The sequence below is a fragment of the Acipenser ruthenus genome, chromosome 40 (genome assembly GCF_902713425.1).
Source record: "Acipenser ruthenus chromosome 40, fAciRut3.2 maternal haplotype, whole genome shotgun sequence".
NCBI lineage: Eukaryota > Metazoa > Chordata > Actinopteri > Acipenseriformes > Acipenseridae > Acipenser > Acipenser ruthenus.
Window position 1 is genome coordinate 10,191,915 of NC_081228.1, and position 25,141 is coordinate 10,217,055.

The 25,141-nt window shown below is 40.2% G+C and overlaps 1 protein-coding gene and 1 long non-coding RNA gene across 6 annotated transcripts in view; one reads left to right on the plus strand and one right to left on the minus strand.

The window, feature by feature from the left end:
• The window catches only part of LOC131708086 (uncharacterized), a 21,932-nt gene extending 8,427 nt beyond the window's left edge, over window positions 1-13,505 (plus strand). For 2 of the 5 annotated variants that reach the window (XR_009311252.1, XR_009311254.1), the window contains exons 2-3: window positions 720-994; window positions 1,079-2,441. This is a non-coding gene — a long non-coding RNA (uncharacterized LOC131708086). Of the gene's footprint in view, window positions 995-1,078; window positions 2,442-7,276; window positions 8,005-10,779 lie in introns of those variants that run through there. The other 3 variants (XR_009311251.1, XR_009311253.1, XR_009311250.1) reach the window with 3 other exon arrangements.
• A 135-nt stretch (window positions 13,506-13,640) lies between these two features.
• Window positions 13,641-25,141, minus strand: part of LOC117404934 (uncharacterized) — a 30,163-nt gene continuing 18,662 nt past the window's right edge. The window contains exons 7-10 of the mRNA XM_059010175.1: window positions 19,819-20,054; window positions 15,741-16,022; window positions 15,191-15,297; window positions 13,641-14,037 (exon numbers count right to left, since the gene is read on the minus strand). Of these exons, the coding sequence (XP_058866158.1) occupies window positions 13,805-14,037; window positions 15,191-15,297; window positions 15,741-16,022; window positions 19,819-20,054 (858 nt within the window). The 3' untranslated portion in view covers window positions 13,641-13,804. The remainder of the gene's footprint in view (window positions 14,038-15,190; window positions 15,298-15,740; window positions 16,023-19,818; window positions 20,055-25,141) is intronic.

Consider the following 25,141-nt stretch of genomic DNA (forward strand, 5'->3'; position numbering starts at 1 on the left):
TATAAGTGTGCGGGTATGTTACAAAGACGGCCGAGTGGTGACGTCAGAATCAGGAAATGAATACACAGAGACAGGACGGATGAGGTGAAATGATGAAGACGCTTGCTTGCACCGGTTTATTGTAAATAAAAGGTTTAAACAAACAGAACACAGGACACGGCACTTTACGCCAAAATAAATATACAAACAAAAACGGACTAACACTTAAACGATGAGCAGATAGACACACTAACAAACACAGTGAGTTTAAATAAACAAGTATCGTGCTGGTCTCACCAGCACGCAATAGAAATTGATTTCAAACTCCAAACTCTATTTCTCCTCCTCTCTCTCCCGTTCACTACTCACCGAACACCCAACAGCCCCGAGTGAGTAAAACGTGCATCTATATATACTGTTGTGCTGGGATTCAATTACTAATTAATTATTCACTTGAATCCCAGCACGTGAATTAATTATGTGCAACCTCATGCTCACATATTAAATACTTTAAATGCACGTGAAGTGATGTACAATCCCGTGCCTAAATACAATTATACATTTCTAAACACACGTGAAACACAGACCCGTTTATATCCCGTGTACCAATGCCTATACACCAACATTTAACACACCACATGCAACATATAACAGAAAATACACACAGGGGCGGGCACTTTGTCACAGGGTACTATGTTTGTTTGCTTGTAATTGAGTCACTGTGAAATATCCCTCTGCAGGAACCTCGGAGATGTCATCAGAGAAGAGCATGCCAGGTGAGTGGGTTCAAGAGGCTGAACTCCAGGTATAAATGAAGAAAACATTGGTCAGCCAAATCATTCACTTTGCTGAGGACACCAGAGAAGTGCCGAGCTCAGAGAGAACTCTGGACGCTACACCCATCATCCCAAACCCTCAAGACCAGGACAAACCTCAGGGTCCAGCAGACACATCGCCTGTCACCTCTACTACTCAAGGGATCCAGAAATGCCTGCTTCAAGATTTTTCTGTACAAGTAAGAATTATTTATTTACAACTCTTCTAAATATTAGTCTCTCGGTCTACTTTGACGTTACATCAGTTCTCTTTTCTCTTCCAGAACTGTCTCCTCCAGGAGAGATAAAGACTCAGTGGGAAGCAACTCTGTCTCTCTGAGCTGGGGCAGTCCTGCCGGTATGGATGAGATCTCTTACAGTTTTAAAGTTACCTATTTAAGCTCTGTCAAGGACAACACTCTTTCCATCACTGCACCCTCTAATTCCACTCTCATCTCTAAGCTGAGGCCTGGGAGAGAGTACAGCTTCACAGTCACCACAGTGCTGGAGAATGGGACCCAGAGCACGCCTGTTTCAACATCTGTCTGCACCAGTACGAATTATTTATTTACAACTCTTCTTTTAAATATTAGTCTCTAAATCTATAGTAGAACCTCAGAGTTACAACCCCCTTGGGAACGGATGTTGTTCGTAAGTCTGAAATGTCTGTAACTGTGAATGTTTTTCTGAGTTAGCTATATAAATATAAGTAACTCAGAAAATACTATTTGTATAGGGATATACTAATCAAGACAATAATATCACAACCCAGGAGTATACTGACTAAATTGGCAGAGTTTAACAATTATATTTACCCTTTAGATATTAACACCACCGAGAGAAGAACAACAATCACTTATACAGATTTTAAAGATTTATATTCCTTCACCCAGCAATAAGAGTAACTAACAATTACAGGTTAGAGACCCAATAATATAATCCACTCAAGGGATAGCACAGAAAAAAAAACAATGTTCAAAAACAAAAAACAAACAGTCTTAATCCAAAGATCCATAAAACTCAAACAAGGAAAAAAAAACAAAATGTCCCAAAAAACAAAACAAAACAAAAAATGGCCATTCAAAATTGTAATCCAATAGCAGCAGAAAAAAGAAAAACGAAACCCAAAAAGGATTGATCTCACCCAATTCTACTGTTCGGGTCCACGGTGATGAAACTTCTTAATAGAGCTGCAATGTTCCTTTTAATCCATGCTTGAGAGAGAAAAAAAAACAATTGAAAATAGTGCGTTCAAACCAAAACCAATACAACTATAGAAAAAGAACACGACTAGCAAACGAAAGTATCAAAGCAAAACAAAATATTAAACTTACTATTAAAGACAAAGCAAACGTTAGTAAAGCCGAGTAAAAGATAATGTCCATGAAAAGACTGAATATCTAATCCTGAACAAAGGAAACTACATCTTGAAAATCAATAGACATACTAAAACCCAGACTAACGAAATAGATAAAGAAATAAATAAACTTAGCCAAAGGTTCCAAAAGAACGGCAAGTCCTGAGAGCACCAGCTGAGAACAAAGACTCTCAAAGAATTTTCTACCATCTTTTAAATTACCCGGCTACCAGTCAGAAAACGAGACCTGTGTAAAAAAACTATGGTAAGCCGAAAGGGACAGAATGGGGGGGAAAAAAGCGTAGCAGTAATTCCAAATGAAAAAATTAAGCAAGGCAATCTTAGTTAAATAACTACTGCTAACCACATCATATATATTAAAAGATCTGATCAAATAAAATACTTGACAGATATATATATATATATATATATATATATATATATATATATATATATTAGCAATGGATGGTATTCACAAGTATATTTAATTTGTTAGAATCACGGAATATAGAACATAGGAAGTAAAGAAGTAACACGGCCAGACCATCTGCAATTCAGGTACGAATTAAACAGGTGTTGTGCTTATTACAACACATTGTGTGACAGTCGTCACAATCTGACCGCCCCGAATCCACCTAGTAGTAAATCGTACGCAGAGTTAGTGGAGCTTGTGAAGACGCATTTTCAGCCAAAGCCGAGTATAATTATGCAGCGTTTCAAATTTAATACAAGAGTCCGCGCACAAGGTGAATCTATTGCAACCTTTGTGGCCAACTTAAAACAGCTGACGGAGTACTGTGAATTTGGGGAAGCCCTGAATGATATGCTGCGGGACAGACTTGTACGTGGAGTTAATGACAACGCAATACAACGCCGTTTGCTAGCAGAAAGCAATGTTGATTTCAAACACACTTTGGAAATTTCTCTTGCAATGGAGAGTGCTGCAAAATATTCTAAGGATTTGCAAAATGTAAACAATTGCGCTGTACATCACGTTAGACAAGCCTCCAATGTTGGGCTTTGACATTATCGGCTTATGAATACACGTTCATGTACCGCCTGGCTCGGACATAGCAAATGCAGATGCACTCTGCTGTCTCCAGTTGCCTGATTCTCCCCCGTTCCACAAGAGTTAGTGCTGTTATTGAACTTCTTGGATTCCTCGCCTGTATGTGCTGCACAAGTAAAGAATTGGACGAGTAGAGACCCACTCCTGTCCAAAGTCAAAGGCTACGTTTTGCAAGGCTGGCCTAAAATACTTGTGTCTGATGATCTGCGCCCCTTTTATTCCAGAAGCACAGAACTGAGCTGTCAAGATGGAATTTTATTGTGGGGTTCCAGAGTTGTGATTCCCCCGCAGGGCAGAGTGCCAATACTAGTTGAGCTACACAGTTCGCACCCTGGAGTGTCAAGAATGAAGGCATTAGCCCGCAGTTATGTCTGGTGGCCAGGCATAGACAGCGACATTGAGCACCGAGTTAAGCAATGTTCCCCATGCCAACAACTCCAAAAGCTGCCTGCTACCGCTCAACTGCACCCATGGGAATGGCCGGGCCGTGAATGGGTAAGACTGCATATTGATTATGTAGGTCCTTTTAGGCACAATGTTCCTGTTGCTCATTGATGCACATTCAAAGTGGCTAGAAGTCTTTTGAAGTAAAAACACCGACTTCAGCTGCAACCATTGAAAAGTTACGCCACTCATTCAGTATACATGGCTTACCTGAGATTATTGTCTCAGACAATGAAACAGTCTTCACCAGTGAGGAGTTTCAGAAATTCACATCGCTGAATGGCATCCATCACATAACGACAGCACCATATCACCCTTCTTCGAATGGTCACGCCAAGAGGACTGTCCAGACCTTTAAAGCAGGAATGAAGAAGTTGTCTAGTGGTACATTGGAGTCTCGCCTTGCAAGATTCCTCCTGAGTTACCGCACAATGCCTCAGACTACTACTGGCTCTGCACTGTCGGAGCTGCTGATGAAGCGGTGCTTGAGAACCTGCTTGGATCTGGTGTTTCCCAATCTGGAGGGGAAGGTGAGACACAGACAGAGTGCTCAGAAAGAGAACCACGACCAACACAGTAGTGCTCGGACATTTAAAGCAGGGGACCCTGTGTATGTGCGTGATTTTGGAAGTGGGCCGCGGTGGATACCAGGAACTGTCATCAACGAGACAGGTCCATTGTCATTTCAAGTTCAGGTGGAGAACAGAGTAGTGCGCAAACATGTTCGGGCAAGAGAAGCGTCTCCACAAATACAAGACATACCTGTGACCAACGCTTCGCTGCCAGCCTTAGTGACAGGTACTTCTCCTACATACACTACTCCTGACATGTTCTGTGAACCGATAAGCATCCCACCAGCCTGTTCCACTGACGTTCCTGTTGAAGCAAGCCAAGATCAAGTTGCTCCTGTTCCGGAAGCACCCCTGGAACAGCTCCGTCGCTCTGAACGTTGCCGTAGAGCACCTCGGAGACTTGATTTATAGGACTGTAGTTTAGAAATGATTGGCACAGAGTCTCAAGGGGCAGAATAATCCCAGAGCGATCATTTGGAGTTTGGGCAGTCTACCCCAGATCTCCTAGGCATAGGGTTGTTAAAACAAATGTTTTGTTATAATGTGTTCAAGAAAGGAAAAAGGGACATTTGAAGCATTTGTTGAAATGAAAGTATGTAAAGATTTAAAAGGGGAGGAAATGTAGTAGTTGAGAGTTTCCCCTCCTACCTGTCAATCACAAAGGTCAGCTGGGCTAGTTCACGTCCGGGTGTTCCAAGATGGCGATTTACCAGTAAGCAAGACCTTGTGTTTGTCTATAATAAAAGCTTCCCTTTGCACCGAAATAAAAGTCTGCTCCAAGTTATTACAATACTATATATATATATATATATGATAACGAGTATCTTTTAAAACATGAACCACATCTGTTAACTAACTGTGTTATATACTGTATGTGGTAGCTTCTCAAACAATTTTACCACTTCTTAGGTTTTTCAACACATTACGACTCATCATCCATAGTCACTGTGCTTCTCATATCACTTGCAACTTTTAATGTATAGAATAATTCCAGACGTAAAGACTTCCAATCTTCAAAAAACAATTCGATTTTATTTACTTACATCCAATAGTTGTCAAACGAGTAGAAAATCTTTCCAATACAGCAATATGTTCCATGACAGTAACTCCATCCAAAGCAAAGGCCCAAACGAATATTCTTCAGTTTAAATATTTTCGTATCTTTGTCTTTATATTCTTATTGTGCCTTTTATATGATTTCTATGTATACAGTGTTTTTATTAATCTATATACTTAGAAACAGTATGAACGGTGGAAAACTGTATTTGCTCCTCGCCTACAAAACGAGCGGCGTCCTCTGTGTTCGCGTTTCTTTTTTTTACCTTTCAAACCCACATTGTAAAATAATAATGTAATTGGCTATAAACAAAACTACCACTTGCGGGCGCAGTGCATAGGAAAGACACAAATATCAATCACTAAACAGTAATAATAACACATTTCTAAATAAACTAAAAGAAGAATACATTCCTTTTATAGTTAGAATACAAAACTGCAATTCGGCTCCTACATATTGTCACAATTGTATGTCGCCCTGGATAAGGGTGTCTGTTAAGCAATAAATAACAATACTGCACTTGCATTGCAAACTGTATTAGAAGTATGTCTTGGGTTTGATTCCCACGCAGGGCTTATATTGCAAACCAACAAAATCTATATATAACAAATACATTTTTAATGTGCAAAAATGTTGATATGAATGACACTTTCATTGAACATACATACTTTTCAACACATAACCTTAACATGCATATATACTGAGCATCAAAATAAACATCACTTCTATTTGGATAAAATGCAGCAGATGTGATCGAAACATAACAAACTCTGTCTCAGAGCAGGTGCAGTGAGGCCGGGGGATACTGTGAAAGTCACAGGCTAGTAGTGTGGAAGCAATACAAGCAGTGCATCTGCGACGCATGCTTTGCACCAGTTTTCGGATGTTGTTTTGTGGAATCCTGGCCCATTCCTCTTGTAGTGCCTGGGTAAGCATCTACCTGTTCAGTGGTCTCCGATCTGTAGAAGCCATACGTCGCCCAAGTTCATCCCACACATGTTCAATTGGGAAAACTGTTGTGATATGAGCAACATGTGGACGTGTGTTGTCTTTCTGGAATATTGTCACATTAGGATGGGCTTTCAAGAAGGGCACCAAGTGAGGCCTTAAGAATTGTTCAACATATCGCCGTGCAGTCATGTTACCATCAATCACTAACAGCGGAGTTCTGTAGTGGCTAGACACTCCTGCCCAGACCATCACACTTGGACCTCCCCACCGATTGGTCTCTCGTACACAACAATTAGCGTATTGTTCACCACGTCTACGCTATACTCGCTGACATCCATCAGGGCAGTCTATGCAGAATCTCGATTCGTCACTGAAGAGGACCTGGCTCCACTGAAAGCGAGTCCACCTAAGGTGTTGTTGGCACCACCTCATCCTGTTGCGACAGTGCACATTGCTGAGCACGGGACCCCTGTAGATGATGACTGTGTAACCGTCTTCTTACAGTTGAACTCCTGATGCGTGGATTGTTACGACCTACAGTATCAGATGGTGTTCGACTAGCAGTGTGAAAACGATCACGAAGATGCTGCATAATGATCTGTCGATATTGCACAGGTGTTGTGACTCTTGGTCTCCCAGTTTGTACGCTGCCCAAGTCCAGCCTCCAACATGCTGATTGCATGAAGGCGCTGCTCTCTTGCCATATGCAGCATATTTGTGTTTTTCTGTGATTTTTTTCTTTATTTCTTTTATTCAAGCTTGCAATTCAGCAACTGAAATCACTCCGATCAACATCCAATCAACTCTCACTAGTCAGGTGGAATCAGGCAGAATACCAGAAGGAAAATAAATAATAATCTAGACCACACTACAATGTCGGGCAATGCACATCATTTTATTAAATACAGGTGGTAAAGTATACTTAACAAACAGGGCAGATCTAGAATACACAGTCACGGCAAGGGGTTTGCACTGCCCATTGATTAAAACTTCTTTCATATTTGTCTCCCTACCACCCGCCGAATCAAACAGCCCCGCACCGGATGAGTGGGAGAAAGCACAGCTGGGTGTGGCACCAGGAGAAGCTGCGGTGCTCAGAGGGGGAGTGGGATAAGGTCATCGAGGTGGTCATCGAGTCACTGCCGGAGAGACTACAGCCACCGTCGGAGAGTCCCGCGTTGCCGGAGGGAGAGTACCTTGTGCTGCCAAGGAGGGAGCGTCCTATGCTGCCAACACCAGAGCCCCAGAGAAAGAGCCCAGCATCACCAGAGTGCCCAGCGCTACCGACTGAGAGAGAGTGCCCTGCACCACCCAAGAGAAAGAGCCCCTCACTGCCAGTGAGAGACTATCCTGCATTACCAGAGAGAGAGAGTTCCACACCACCAGAGCCCCAGAGAGGGGTCCCAGCATCACCAGAGCCCCAGAAAGAGAGCGCTAGAGAGAGTGCCCCACGCCATGGCTGCAGCACCCAGCCCTCTCCAAACAGCAGGCGGGTTCTGAATTTGCTGTTGGGGCTGTGCTAGGTAGACTCTGCCCTGCTGTGTGAAGGGGGGCAGCGACTACAGGAAGCCCGGACCCAGGAGGGACTGCCGTCCAGGACTGGCATGGGGGTCTGGGATTGGTGGCTTTCCTAGAGCCCTGTGATGCGGCCCAGCCCCTGAAGTGGTCGTCGCATTGCGTCTCCCTCAAATGTGCCACCAGGACCTGTCCGTTGCTTTCCTCTGCCTTGGAAACCACACAGACTGCCACACCGGGACCAGGTCAGTGTTTCCAGGGCCGGGAAGCATTTGAATGGGGGGCAGTGTAACGGTGGGTCAATTTGGGGCTGCTTTGGACTGTGCTTGGGGGGGGGGGGCAGGAGTGTTAGTGTTAGTGTATTGCTGTTTGCTGTGAGTAGAGGCACATATATAAGGCAGGATTTCAGCCCTAACTAGTCATACTTTCACTCCAACTATATAACCGCTACGCTACACAAATTCACATCTTAACCTTTCAACAGACTAGGCTACTATTTAAGCGATGGAGCCCGTCGATGCCATGTGGTAGATGGCTGCGACTGGAGTTGTGTCCCGAGCCGCAGACGAGAGTGCTAACGAAAGTCAGCGTCATCTACCACACGGTAGAGCCAGCATCGAGAGGGCTCTATCACTATTAGAAAGCAATTTATTTATTTATTTTCTCTTTAAAAAAAAAAAAACCTTTAAAACCTAGATTTACCTTGCACTTCTGATATTTTGCCGCATAACTTGGGAAAATAGTTCCTAACATAATTAGAATAGAAAAACTTACATCCCTACGTACAAAACATACACATAGAGAAAACATACAAAACAGACACGGTTTTTATTATTATTATTTGGCTAACATATTTCTTCATTGGGGTCTTACTCTTGCTTATTATAATTTCTCTGGACATTGACAGACACATTAACCTCTTCCATCTGCACACCGAGCGGTCAGGGCTCCAGGCTCGCCTCCAGGCCCTCACTGCTTGGGTGGTTTTCCACTAGAAGATACCCGACCCAAGCTGACCCGTACCGTGAAACTCCAGCCTCGCAACATATCTGAATGTGGCTCGGGGCCGAAGCAGGCTGTGGGCGGGGTTACTGCATTTCATCATCACGCTCAAGCATTATTACAAGAAAAAATGACCACAACCTGTAAATGTTTTCCTAACTCCTTACCTTTACTGCGCAGGACACATAACAACACATATCTGACTAAAATACAAAATAAAATAACTCCCTCTCTATAATGCACATATAGTGAAGAAAAAAAAAACTTTCCGTGAATTAACCATGCATAAAGCACCATGTAATCAACGCTATATTAAAAAAAAAAAAAAAAAAAAAAAAAAGGTAACATTCCCACTCGTCGATCATTTTAATTAGCAGTTTTTAAACTATAAATAGCCTGGCTATATGGCGGTCGGGAGTTCAGTTCGAAGCGACAGACAAGCAAGTGTGAGAAGGAGAGCGGGTCGGGAGAGGGGACGAGGGAATGGGCTCGCCCCAGGTTCGGCTGCCAGAGCGGGATTGAAGTGTCTCGTCTCCCGGAGAAAGCCGCAGCTCCTCTCGCAGCAAAAAAAGTAAATACATTAGGAAAGATAACCACGTAATAGGCGGAATATTTATTTAGTTATAAAACGAATGCTGTTATAAAATTATAAATATTGCATGAATCACTAGTAATAAAGTATTGAGAATTGGGGTACATGCTGTAGGAGTGTTATATCCGAGGCGCGTTATAACCGACAGCCTTAGAGGGGAGCACTGTATAGATATTAGGGCTGATACTATTGATTGATGCTAAAAAAAAATAAATAGAATAAATAAATAAATAAAACATGTGTTGTTTAATTTTAAGGACGTAATTAAATGATACAGTCCCCTGTCTTAAGACACGCACGCATTTTCAATAATTTTCTGCAAAAAAAAAAAAAAATCTATGATAAAAAAAATATTTTATTAAATTAATGCTTGGTTCTATTCCTGCAGTCTGTGACATTTCATTTAATTGACGTTCATTATGCGTGACGTCTCTCAGCTCGGCTCGTCTTTCTCTAGTGTAAAAGCAACTCAAGCTACCCGAGCTGTACCAGGCTGGCTTGACTCGGCACCGACTCGGCTCGGGTGTGCAGGTGGAAAAGGGGTATTACTGACCTGGCAATAGCTGCCTGGTAAACTTTCACTACAGGGTTTCCCTGGCAAAAGCAGAAGTAGGGACAGTCTGATGTCCAGTTGACTGACATCTCCTGACCTCCAGTGTGGAGTAGTGGTTAGAGCTCTGGACTCCTAATCGGAGGGTCGTGGGTTCAATCCCTTGTGGGGGACACTGCTGCTGTACCCTTGAGCAAGGTACTTTACCTAAATTGCTCCAGTAAAAACCCAACTGTATAAATGGGTAATTGTATGTAAAAATAATGTGATATCTTGTAACAATTGTAAGTCGCCCTGGATAAGGGCGTCTGCTAAGAAATAAATAATAATAATAATCAACTTCTTGGCCAGCCTCTGAAACCAACCTCACAATAACTGAAATTTGAGATCACAGAACCGAAATGGTTACAATTAACTGTTACAGGGTGAGAGAGAAAGATGACTAAATTCTGATCATTAATTTCACTTATTTTCATAACCAGTAACCAATGCTGAAACGGTCATTCCTATACCACTATGCAGTTAAAAGTTCTCTCAAACAGCCTAATAGATATCTTTAGAAGTGAATAAGTGTCACTGTCCTTGGTGACTAAAACGATATGACATTTCCTATAAAGTTACAATATTATCAGCACACAGGCAATTGTATTTATTTATTTATGTTTTGTATATAAACATGAGATATATTAAACGTCTCTAGCTTTTGCAATTAGGAAAAAAGTTAAATAATTAAAAAAAAAAAAGGTGGTCAAATAATTTTTTGCCATTCATTAACTGCATGCATTTAGTTGATAAGCACAGGTTTTCTTATAGCGGAATGATCAAGACCTGTCACAGCAAAAAAAAGAGCACAACCATTTATTACTATTATTGCAGATACTTAGCAGACTCCTTTAAAGAGAAGACATCAAACAGAAGCCCAAGTTCGAAGAAACAATTGGTGCAACTATAAAATAATACAAACGTCTTTCTTCAACATGGTTTAACATCAATATTTGAACTATTCTGAATGTTCTTGAATCTCTCCCATATGAGTTAAGTTTGTCTGTGTATGGAACTCTCAGTACCGGTCTGTAAGTTTTTGTTGGCCGACTGCCAGGAACTCTCCACACTTGCTTATCCTTCACAAACTTTGAGATTCTTCTGTGACGCCGAGCTGAAAGTGACGCGTACGCTGAAGCCAGGTCTGTAGCAGAATATCTCCCAGCACTGTGTTTCTGTAATAAACCTCTTTCTCTCCCTATACCAGCTAGTAGCAGTGTGGAGTAGTGGTCAGGGCTCTGGACTCTTGACCAGAGGGTTGTGGGTTCAACCCCAGGTAGGGGACACTGCTGTTGTACCATTGAGCAAGATACTTTACCTAGATTGCTCCAGTAAAAACCCTACTGTATAAATGGGTAATTGTATGTAAAAAAACAATGCAATGCAGTTTTAATTGTAAGTCGCCCTGGATAAGGGCGTCTGCTAAGAAATTAATAATAATAATAATAATAATAATAATAATAATATACCTCTGTGGCACTTGGTCTTTGAATACGACATCAGATTTTCTTACGCAACCTTGACCCGCATCAAGCAAACATGCACAATCGTAAAATCGGTGGGGGTCAAGGTTGCCCCAAATGTTTCTTTGAAGTAGACTTCTCTTTTTGAATCACCACTTTAATTAGCTGTACTCTTTTACATTAACAATGTTTTTTATGCAGATATACAGTCAAGTCTGCTAAATCTCACTCTTTATTATTGTTAATTTAGTTGATGCTTTTATCCGAGGTGATTTAAAGGATTATTCATTAAAATATAATAGTTACATTATGCAACAATACACAGAGACACAAAGCAATAATTCATGCATCACAAAATTAATTAATTCACTATAGAGAGCAACATTAGAAAAAAGAAACATTTGTTACAGTAGTTTAAAGGGTAACAAAAAGTGTGTTTTGTGTGTGTGTGTTACATGTGTGTATTGTTTTAATTATTCATTATTTTTTGACATGCTGACCGTTTTTTTACACACTTAAATTTCAGGTCAGTTTCCAAGATGGCGTCTCAGGTGCCCTTCAGGAGACCTTCAGAACTACATTTACCATCATCCTCTCATTCAGGTATGTATGATGTGGACGGTGGGAAATGTAGTTCTTAAGTTCTCCTGTAGGGTACCTGAGATCCTATCTTGGAAACTGACCTGAAATTTAAAAGTATAAAAAAGTGGTCAAGATGTCAAACAAATAATTAAAACAATACACATACCTCCCTTAAACAGTTGTAGCGACACATAGGAACATGTAACACACACACAAAACAATTTTAGTTACCCTATTAAGGATAAAAAACATATTGGCAGTATAAAACAAAGTATGTTTAATACATTGTAATTAGTTATAGATATACATTTACCTGTAATGCATGCTTAAGGATGTCAAATATATTGTTCTGCAACAAGTTAATTTAATATATATCCTATTTTACTCAGGAAATGGCAGAGAGTTGTATTAGTGAGTTGTAAGTTGTATTTATTTGTAAATGAACATTCCTGTTAATGCCAGTCTCTGCTTATTTTCATCAAATGGAAATGTCCCGGACAGAATATAGTATAAGTCAATGGAAACAAAATTCATGATTTATATCACTGCTTTAATCGTCCTCCAATTAATATCAATCAAATTTAATACCAGGCATATAATTCCTTTCACTATCATTAAGTAGCACTCACTTTGAAAAGCAAATCCATGACTAACTGTATTTTGACACATTCACCTTGCCAACATTGTGTTAACAGTGAAGATAAGTTTTTATTATTATTTACATTTTTATCATGATTTTTGTCTTCTTTTTTTACGCTGATACAGCGAAGATGTTCTGTTCGGATTGTGTATAGCCTATTTGTAAGTACTGACATTACCTTTTTTCAAATGTATGTAATCAATTGGGCAGTGCAGTGATAAAATAACTGCAGCTTTTACTTGTTTCCAAAAATGTATATTGATAAAACAGAAACTGGCATTACAGATTTATGTGTATTCATAACTTTGATTAATACAGTATGTTGAATGTATATAAAATATATATTAATTAAAGAAAAACTATGTTGTAAGTGACAGTAAGAGCTGACAAAGCTGAAAAAGACGGGAAATTGTCAGGTAAGATTGCCACTGCACTCTTACTTCACCCATGTTCTGACCAGTTTTCCAGAACACACTGCTGAACTGGCACAGTAGCTGGGTTCACTTCAGACAACACATGTAGTCACCAGCACTGGGCAGGTCAGTGGGTTGCTGAGGATTCAAAAGTTCTATCAAACAGCCTAATATATATGCCTTAGAGCAGTGGTCCTCAATCCTGGTCCTGGGGACCCCCTGTGTCTGCTGTACCTGAGAACCCAGTTGGAACAAAAACCAGCAGACACCAAAAAAGTACATTTGGTAGTTTCTGGAGTTTTTGTGATAAAGTGGTAAAGTTTTTATTTATTTATTTATTTATTTTTAAAGGGTTTCGGGTTTTCTTTTAATGAAGGAAGCACTGTGCATTTATTCTTTCTAAGTTATTGTTTAACTTTTGATTGTCAACTTGGCCTATTGTCAAGGTTTTCTTCTTCGACTCTAAAGAAATACGGAGCACTTTTGACTGTAAAAACTATATTTAATTACTGTAAAAAGCTTCGTATAAGTCTATTTTCTGGGTATTTTTAGGGGGTCTTAAAAAGGAGGGAGCGACTTATGCACTGGTGCGACCTATAGGCATTTTTTCTGAAATTGTTGTCTTAAAAAGGGGAGGGGGGGGGGGCACTTATACACCAGTTTTTACGGTATATAATATTTCAGAATATATAAATCGGCTCCGCCATGTCCCTCACAATGAAATTGGATGGATAATTTACCCCCCACAGCTCTTGACCATCTTAATCGTCTTCTTTAATGGCTGTCAGTAGTTCTTTATACTCTTTGGTATTTACATCCAAGTGTCTTTCCTTCTCCACCCACGCTAAGAGACTGTCTTTCTGATTCTGGTCGATGATCCCGTAGTCTTCGTAGTATCTGTCCACTAGCTTGCTGAATCCAATCAGGTAATAAGCCTTGGTTGTCTCCGCAAATGCTTTATTCCTTCTCTCTTTAATTCCGCAGGGATTTAACCCTGAAGGAAAAAAAAAAAACAGAAAAACAATCCAAGTTTTTTTTTTTTTATGAGTAGAAGAAAGAACACCTTGGTTAAACAAATTGGGTTAGGGTGGTCTTTAACACTGGTCCTGGAGAGCCCCAGTCCAGTCTGTTTTATAGGATTCTCCTAATTACTAATTTCTATAGACGTAGGTGACATAGGTCAGTTATTAATCAATTAAGAAGGTAACTTGCTAAATTAAATAACTCTGGTCCTTGAGGATTAAAGGGTATTCAGGTTTTTATTCCAAATGATCTCTGAATTACTTCATTTAAGAAATCACCTGCTTAACTGGTAAAAAATATATTGTTCCATGTCTTTAGAAATTGATGATTTAATGGTGAGCTATCAAACCTGCTGGATAGGGAGGTGCTCTCCAGGAACAGGGTTGGAGACCATAGGTGTAGACCAATTTTTCTTAACCCTGGTCTTGGCGGACTTAACTTAATTGAACTTAAATTAATTACTTAACTGAACACTTAATTTCACAAATAATTGGCTTATTTACACATTTACTGTCGTTTTCACCTCTTAAACTCAGATGAGTGTTTAATTAAGTAAATGACTCAGTTGGAACAGAAACCAGCACACAGGGTTCCTCTGGTTGTAGCTTCAATCTGTACCATCAGGTTACAGCTGCACTGATAAAAAGGGTTATCAATTGCATCATTTCTGGATTTCTCAGAGTAATCGGAGCAATCTATTGCACACATATTGAACTCAAACAGCCTCCAGACCATGCAAATACATAGGAAGGGGTTCCATTCTCTCAACGTACCAGGATGATCTGGAATGCGCATGCAAAATTCCCTGGCTCCTGAATCGGTGCGCATTTAACCATAAATTGATCATTTTGAAACAGTTTGAACTTCTCTCAACATTCTAGCCCCCCCACTTTATCACTTGATTTTTCCACCCAACCCCCTCTCGCATCAATACATTTCAGTATCATTTGTTTGGGGTTCTGTGTGTGTGTGTGTGTGTGTGTGTGTGATGCAACCAATGAGATGCAAATGTAATTGTATATAGCAACGTTTGACATATAGATATATTATGAAATGTGAACTATGTCATTGGTGCTCATTCTATTCTGACAGCTGTACACTACCAATATATAATGTAACCATACCTGTGTCCTGTTTGAGTTGCTTTGATGAGATGGGGTGGGCCACAATGAAAGACTTCTTCAGCAGTTTCTCTGCATCTCCACTCAACAGTGTCTGGATCAGCTGGTCCCTGGGAGCAGTGAGTCAGAAACAACTGAATTAATGATCTGTGTTATCAGTACACCACACAATATGAATTTATTCTTGTACAGGTACCTTTATATGAAGGTATCCCAGAGCACTTCACAGAATGAAAGCAAAGCCAGCACGGTTTCAACCATGTTACTTAAAAGCCCATTAAAAAGTTTAGAATTGCAATTTATTCATTCTCCAATATTCACAATGGATTCAATGGATGTATAGGTCTTTATATACAACAGTGCTGTGAATGTGTTTTGAATCACCCTGATGAAGGCAATGGCCGAAACGCGTCGGTATAGCCATTAATAAAAGTTTATTTTTATAAATGAATCTCCTGAGTGTTGCTAATAATTAGTTGGTTTTATTTAATGCACCTCAGTGAGTTTGCGCCATTTGTTGCTCTCTTTTGATCTCTTGGGTAAGAAGTGTTACCTGCAACGTTGTGACTCTACACTGTTGCCTGTGGTCAGTGCAGCTCTGTGATCCTGACGCAGGGTGTTCATACACAGCATCTCCTGGGCGTATGGGTCTGTGTCGGTGCCCATCAGCATAGCGTGAAGTTTGGGGTTCCTTCTTCTCAGCTCTGCGTTGCCTTGAGAGTCCTGCTGCACTTTCTGCAAAGCCTTCTGCAACACAGCCTTTGGTGGAATGTGATCTACCTCTGTGACGTGCTGAGGAGAGTCTCTCGTATTGTTCTTATTCTCTCTTCTAATACTTGAAGAACAGGGAGCATACACAAACTTAATTAAGGTAAAAGATCCACATTAAAATGAACACACAGGGACATCTCATCAAATACTGTATTCAAACCAAACATCATAACACAAAACAAAACATATGAATGTACTTGATAAGAGTAAAGTGAACAATTCTCGATAAAACAAATATGAAACAAATGCTGCATGTTAGGACACACAGGCCCAAATTTAGAAAGGAAAAAATAATGAGTTATTTTAAAAGACTAATTAGGTAAAGCAGGTGATTCTGCACTCAACCAATTTAAATACCATTGGTACTGTACAGTGTTAAATACCATTGCCATGGGTAATGGTGCTGTGAGTATTATGAGTTTATTATAGGAGAGTATTATTACTAATCTGTTTTAGCCTCTCCTGCTTTTGTTTGTTCACTTAAATATATATATTTTTTCTCCTAGAAAAGTAATGGTGTTTGTATGTTATTGTTAAGGATTCATAAAAAGTATTTACAATTTGAAAAGGACATGGAACATGAGTGCAATCGATTGTACTGAGAATGTGTGGGACATGGTCAATGTTGAAAAAATGAAGTTGAACTTTTTTGACATCTCTGCTGCTGGGGAAGTCTCAAGAAAATGAGGACTGGGAGATGCAGTCACAGGACTCACTTCTCACAACTGGAAGAGGGAAATTCTTGTGTGAAAAACTGTTTCCTTTTAAATTCTATTTCATCTTTGTCCTTGAAGACAATGTCTCCTTGCTGCAGTCACAGCGTCCATGGTTTGGAGACAACTCTCCCACATCATCTTGCCTTTTATATACTGTCTGATTGCAGCAAATTAACACCTGCTTTTAATAGTTCTTCAAATGATCACGCAAGTATGAGGCCCTCAATTACCAACAGCGTTAATAAATTAAAGCTTTAATACATTTGCAAAACCTCCTCCCAATTTTAGTGGTTTTCTTCAGAAACGCACCAGAATAACATATGCATCAAGGGCTAAAGCGCACAGAGACATTACCCCCTGCAAATCACATCTTAATTGTGTGCTTATGCCATTGCGTGTGTTTTATAAATCCCATCCAAAAATTCAGAAACCCCAGCGCCAGTTTTACGGTTGTAAAATATATGCAGTCCTTTTATAAATCTGGGCCACAGTGTCCCAAATCCTGCATAATCTTTGCAGCCATTTCATTTCAATACAATTTTTTTTTCTTTTTTCAATTTGGGATCTTTGACTCTGAACCTCTATCACATTCCCCATATGGTCCGGGCTTCACCCCATGATTACTTAAATGTGCAAAGTGCCTTGAGATCACTTTCTGATCAGAGGCAATTTATACAGTTGTATTGAATTGTATAGCATGACAAACACCTAGGAAATTAGGAAAATAACAACCAAGATTACACATGCAATGCCCTGGCAAAACAATATCAGCACTTATGACACACACACGCACAGAGTAGACTCCAAATTCTACAACTACATAAGTGAGTCCATGTAGGCAACGTGCAAACTTTCAATGTTCTTTACAGGACACGGAGTGTAAATAAATCACAATAAATGAAATGCTATGAACTTACCTATAACACTTTGTAAAGCATGGGTTTTTACACTCCACTGAACTGCATGGAAAGGCAGGACCGGAACGTGAATCTGCGACCATGAGGTTAAAAGACAGATGCCTTACCAATCAACTAAAGAGCAAGCTCTCTAGTCGAGAGGAAAGTACGTGTCTTATGCTGATGGTAGCATTATAAACCCAGCAGCCACTAGGAGGGGGATCACTACAACTACAAGCTGAACTGAAGAACAAACAGCTCCATGCTACATTTCATCTCCTGCATTTTCTTGTGGGGAAATGCGTTTTGCATTCAATGTGACGCTTAACATCATTTTCCCAATGGCTGCACAAGTCATGGTCATTTCCAGAGTACAAAGGAAATTTGAAATGCACTTGTCACTTTCTCTTATGAATTTATACTCTTTTGACCAGTCTTTATTAAATTTAGAAGCACATTTAATTTTTTTCACGGCATGAACGGAAGACTGCTTGCCATGTTGTGCTTACGCGCCTGAGGCTGTAAAAAAATTGCATCATCCTACTTAACCCATGTGTCAATCACACACTCACAGCACATCGCAGTACGCCTCCAGAAGTGTTCCTTCATGTGGCCACAAAATGGCGCATGTGAGAGAACCAATTTAAGGCAGAAAAAACAAATGAACATATATATAGAGACGGGGAGATTTCTAATTTAAACGGGTCCCGTGGGAGATTTTTTCTGACCAGGAGTGGTCTAGAAAATGGCTCCTGGTCAAAACGGGAGACTTGACAGCTATGATCAAATTTTAGTTACTCTTCATCAAGGAAATGTTATTCCCGTGTTTTAGTCAATTATTTTGCACCAGTTCACATTTTGGGTGAGATTAAATCAAAACTTTGACGCACCCACGGATAGAAATTTACAAACCTGTACTTCACAGGGCGGAGCTATGCCACCTGATAGTGTTTATTGACAGAGTTAGTAAACATATACACATGGAGAGAGGGGCTCCGCCTCTTCCAGGCCCAACATTTACTTGATCGATAGACACGATAAACAGGAGGGGGGCCACCGTCTTTGAGGTGACCCGACAAACGAGAGGGGCATCGTCTCTGAGGTTACCCGACATACGAAGAGGCTCGCGAACCGGAAAGAGAAAACATAAATTAGTATTATTAACACAAAAGAGTTTCCAGCTCTTCCTGACCCAACATATACAGTAGGGGGGTTCCGTCGCTGAGGAGACCCGACAGACAGGAGGGGGGCCACCGTCTTTGAGGTGACCCGACATACCAAGAGGGGCACCGTCTCTGAGGTTACCCGACATACGAAGAGGCTCGCGAACCGGAAAGAAAACATAAAGTTAGTATTTGTTAAAACATATAATGCGTGGTGTTCCACCTCTTTGAAGCCCAACATAATAGAAGGGGGGTTCCGTCGCTGAGGAGACCCGACAAACAGGAGAGGGGCCACCGTCTTTGAGGTGACCCGACAAACACGAGGGATGCCACCGCTTGGAGACCCTCACATAGAGGCATCAGACCTGAAAGAAGAATCCCAAAAGAAACATACATGCAGATGGAAGGGTTTGGCAGGGGGTCCCCTCTGACTCATGGAGAACCCTCCTCTATGAGGTAAATGAAGCGGAGCTTAACAAAGGGTTGGAGAAAGTGGAATCACTAACCCCCCAGAGGAGACTGATGCAAAGGCGGTTGAGATGCTAGAGGAGGAGGAGGGAGGAGGAGGAAATGAAAAAACACAAGACAGCGAGGTAGAGGTGACTAATGTTTAAATAAGGTGGATTTAATTGATGACAGCAGATGATAGGTTGTTGGTGCCTAGCTCCGCCCCCTGAACCCCACCTATAGGTTAACATTTAACAGCGGTTTAATTTTGTGTAAAAGCTTATTTCTTCTACTAAAAACACCCGACATAAAATTCTGAGGTGTAATTTGTGATTAGGGGGTGGGTCAAAGTTTTGATTCAATCCTGGCCTTTGTTTTAATTACTTTACACAACAAAGACTGATGCAGCTTATTATTTAATTCTGATTCCTTCTTTTGTGGGGGTATTTTTTTCTTGTGTTTCCTTCTTTGCTTGGTCCTTGTTCTGTATTTTACACTGTGCACTTGCAGCAAAATAATATACTAATAATGGTCATTTGGAATTTGGAGATTGAGTATAACACACATAGATAGATAGATAGATAGATAGATAGATAATGTCACAGGTGCAATGTATTTCATTATTTTATATACATTACTTTTTATATTTGCCTGTAATTCCTAACTTTAAATTCCGGGCAAGATGGAATCCGTCTTTCTTCTTAACCGTTTTCTGGAGCGCTGCCATCCATTCCCCATGTTCACGGTCATCGTTGTCATCTCTCTTTCTCTTGCATCCGCCCTCAATAGTGTACTTCCCGGTACCACTGTAAATCTGGTCATAGCCCTGTTGGAGCTTCACAATCCCAGCATATCTGTTCAGGTTCCCAAGCACCTAGTCCATTGATCAGATGACATAAATGTTAATATCACAATGCATTATTATTATTATTATTATTATTATTATTATTATTATTATTATTATTATTATTATTCATTTGGCTGATGCCTTTATCCAAGGTGACTGACAAGGCTTAGAAGTCTAATACGTAAGTAATAAGACCCGACACAGAAAGCATATATCAGGCATTCTACACGACTATTACAACAGACTAACGTCTCGGGCTCCATGATCCAAACGCTGTATAGATGCCTGATATATGCCCAATGTGGAGGATCTTATTACTTATATACACCACTGTTGCAGCAAAATTAACTAAGGTTTTTTTTTTATTTTTAACTAAATTTAGTTTTTTTTTACGTATCCTTCCACATTCTGTATGTAATGGGACTCCAGTACAGGAAAGCAGTGGAATACAGCCTCCAGTAGCTAGGGGAAGAGGGGGAGCAATTGCGTTGAAGATAGTGTCAGCAGCTGTGCTGGGTAGAGAAATAAACTCAGTGCACTAAGAGACTGACTGTTGCTGACCGACTGATAATATCCACACTTACCTGTTTGATTCTCTATTGTTGTTTCAGGAATAAAGCTGACTTGGCTGTGAATATTGACCTCTCCAGCATCTTTGTTCATTACTACCTCACCATCAGGGGCTAACATATAAATATAGTGCTAATGGGCATAGGTGACATGGAATATTTATTATGATGATTATTATTCACCTTGGTACTTGATTTGAATCATTGCAGACCGCGGTTTTTAAAAACACTTCTGTATTCGGTTTACTCGACCGACAGTAATTTACTGTACTTAAAAATAAATACATTTAAAAAAGTCTCTATAGGCTATGCTACGTCTGAATGTCCATGGACATAGGTAGGCTACTTTTTCGTTAACTATCCCCTAATTGACAATAAAACAGAGTGCAGTAGTGGTGAGGGCTCTGGACTCTTGACCGGAGGGTCGTGGGTTCAATCCCAGGTGGGGGACACTGCTGCTTTACCCTTGAGCAAGGTACTTTACCTAGATTGCTCCAGTAAAAACCCAACTGTATAAATGGGTAATTGTATGTAAAAAATAATGTAATACAATTCTAATTGTAAGCTTAACAGTATTCTTAACACTGATGAACGCTGTCTTTCTACACACACGCTCACGCACTTATACTGTATATATTGTCAATAGCAAAAAAGGGATTGTATTACCCATGTTTGCTCACCTTTACTTATTTATTGTGGGATCTCTGAATAGATAATGGTCCCCTCTTTAAAAATGTGAGATGGATTGCTCATTAAAATATTACACAAGTAGTTTTTCACTGCTGCATTCCCTTGGGGCACAAGGACGCATCCGTAATATACACACACGTGTAATAGCTACACTGCACCATAATTAATGATTTTTTTTTTTAATAGGATATTGTATTTTATTGCTGGGTAAAGCCTGTAATTCGTCTGCTAAAAGTCTATTATATTAATAAACAAACTATTGGCCCGATTTTCAAAGTTGGTAACAGACTTGCTCATGAGAAAGACCAAAAATAAGATGATTTTCTTTTTTTTCACAGCAATTGTTTTGGAATACATGACCTGTAAGCGCTTTACAGTACAGTCCCTCTAATGAACCTATGAACTGCTCTCACTCATTAGGAAATCAGGTTTTACTGAGCATGTCTAGAACAAACTACCCCAACCACGTAAATAAATAATAATAATAATAACTATTATTATTATTATTATTATTATTATTATATTGTTGAGGCAGAGTCTCTGGAATCCTTCAAGAAATGGGATTGATGGAGGAACTCGCGCGCCAACTATCCGATTTTGAGCAGAAACTCGATCACAATCTGAGGCACTGAAGGAGGAGTTCAGCAGGATGTTGACCGCTGAAATTACGGCTGTCAAACAGGAGATTATAACGGTTAAATCCGATCTATCCTCTGTACGTGCTGCCATTGATAACAGCGCTATAGGGATCGCCAAGCTTGCAGCAAGACTCGACCCCGTTGAGGACGAGGAGGCCAGACAGCAGGACCGTACTCGTCGCAACAATCTTCGTATTGTGTGAAGTAGTGGTTCAGGCCTTTATTTTGTATCCGGCAGTATGTAAGATCGTGCATGGACCCCAGTCCATCTTGTGCCACCCTCCAGAGGAGGTGCAGGAGTTTCCTGAGGCACTGAACAGCGCTACTTTACCCAGTCACTCACCTAACCGATTTTCTGTTCTGTCAGCTGAAGAGATGGTGGAATGAGGTGCAACTTCGGTCTCTCTACCTTTGAGAACATCGCAAGTACCAGCTCATATGGGACACAATGACAGTAGGTTCGCGCAGACATATTTCCATAATCTCTTTTTACATACAAGAACAGCACACCGCCCAGACTGAACTGCTGAATAATGACTGTGACTGATTTGGTTAGTTTTCTACAGTTTGGAACATAAATACATAACTATTATGCTGCCATGTTATATTCTGGGAGCATGTATGTTTAAGATATGGGTGTTCTGTTTTGCTTACCGCTTTCAAAATGGTTGATTGAGTCAGAGGGGAGAGGGAGTGCTGAGGTTTTTTTTTTCAGCGCTGCGCGAGGATAATTGTTATTTTTCTTTTCACTTCTGTTCGATTTGTTTCTGGGGGGGAGGGGATGGCAACCTGGGGAGGGAGAAGGACCCTTATCGAGTGTTTTTTGTATTGTTTTCATGCATTTTTGTGGAGATCAAGCTGTTTTGCTATTTTGTGAAGGTTATACTGTTAGCTGTTAACTCTGTTTATCTGCTTCCGACCAGTGTATTGATTTTCAATTCCTATGACTTATATCACATTGTTATCTTGGAACACACACGGTTTAAACTCTCCACAAAAGAGATCTGCCTCGATTTTCTGTGTAGGAAACATGTGGATGTTGCCTGCATTCAAGAGTCACTTTTGAGAGAGCGTGATGTTAACAGATTTCATAATTAATATTATTACGTGGCTGCTTCTAGCTGTGCGGACTCCAGGTCTAAGGGTGCATTAATATTACTAAGACGATCACACAGCACTCAAGATGGCAGAGTGGCATTTTTAAAAAACTAGTATATCGGGCAAATAAATTGCATTTATATCTGTTTACGCTCCAACGATTTATGACCCAGACTTTTTCAGCTCGCTAACTGCTATATTGCTGGATATGCATGATTATAGCCTTGTTGTTGGCAGTGATATGAATGCCGTGATTAACCCTGTTATCGACTGATCAAGTCTGGATCAAGACAGGACACAAAAGACAGCCTCTCTTACTCTGCAGAGGCTTGTGTCTGATTTAGGGCTTATAGATTTGTTTCACACATTCAACCCATCTGCTAAAGAATGTATGGTCTTCTCAGCCAGACATAACTCTTTCTCCAGGATCAATTATATTTTTGTGTTGGAAAAACTTTTTTCTGAGGTGCACAGTATTGATATTCACCCAGATGTGTTATCTGATCATTCGAGTATCACTTCTAAATTAGTACTGGCTGACACTCCCACTCGAGCCACATGATGGCGCGTCAATACAACTTTATTGCAAAATGAGTCTTTTCGTGTAACATTACAGGCCATTACATCGAATAAATTTAATGCAATTTTCAGACAGATAGAGGCAGACTTAAATAGATGAGCTCACCTCCCCAATTCACTACAAGCCCATATTTCAATAGTAAAAATGAATGTACTTCCATGCAACAACTTCGTTAGCTCTATGACCCCCCCTCCCCCCTCCCCCTGCTGCTAAATACTGGGGCAGATTACATAGTATAATCGCTACATTTGTATGGAAAGGGAAGTGGTCACGCATTAAACTTACCACTCTTCAACGTTAGAAATGCACAGAAGGACTAGCATTGCCAATTTTTAAGTATTATTTTTGGTCATTTGTACTTCGCCCAATTATGTCTTGGTTGGAGCCTAGTGTTCCTGTATCCTGGCGACCAATAGAGGAGGGGCTGGTGTTTCCACACAGAATGGTGCACAGTTGAGAAGCACACTAAAACTCAGATCAAATGGCACCCACACACTCCTATTTTTCATAATTATATAGTTCTGACAGGCGGACGCCCTTTTTCCTTTCCACAATGGAGGGATAGGGGTATACACACGCTCTCAGATATCTGTAGATAATTACCTCTGTGTGTTCCAGGATTTACAGTTACAATATGATGTACCAAAGTCTTCCTATTTTTTCTATTTACGTTTGCGTTCAGCAATGCGTGCCTATGAGGTGTCTTGGGGTACAGCACTGCCATAACACACTTTACACACTATTCTGGGTAAGAAGGGAAAAACAAAGGGTTTGGTTACCGCACTTTATACTCTCTTTCTACAGGCTTCATACAAACCCTTGGTGAGCAACACGATTTGGAATAGAGACCTATCCCTTGTAGACAAGGAAATATCTTGGGTCACAGTGTGGAATCATTTAGGGGCAGCAGCCAAAAATCCTAATCATCAGCGGATTAATTTTAACTTTCTTCATAGAACATATCTGACTCCTCGCAAATGATTTCATATGAAATTGGTCCCTACTCCCCTCTGCATGCTCTGTCACCAGGGCACCCTTGCTACATTTTTGCATATTGTCTGGGAATGTCCTGATGTGGCTGTGTTTTGGAAGCAGGTTTCCTCAAGCTTATCTGTTATTCTTGATAGAGAGATTCCTTGTTCTCCTAAAATATTATTATTAGACGATGATTCTTCACTTGAATTCTCTACCAGGGAAAACGCATCAGGTTGGTCGGCCTTACAGCTGCAAAAAAATCATTTGCCATCAAGGGGAAGGGTTTTTGTTGTCTTATTGTTGGTTTAGGATTCTGTATCGTTTTTCTTTGTAATTATATGAATTAAAAATAAAAATATTTGATCAACAAACAACAACAAAAATAAAGAAACTGGATTGATGAGATTCCGGAATCAGTTAGCAACTAAGCAAGATGTTTCAGAATGGGAATGGACTTTCTCTTGTTTGTAACCTTTCTGAGCTTCTTATGTTTCTTACATGGCCATTATATGATTATTATATACATAGATATTAATAGAAGGCGCACTGTGGAGTATTAAGGTT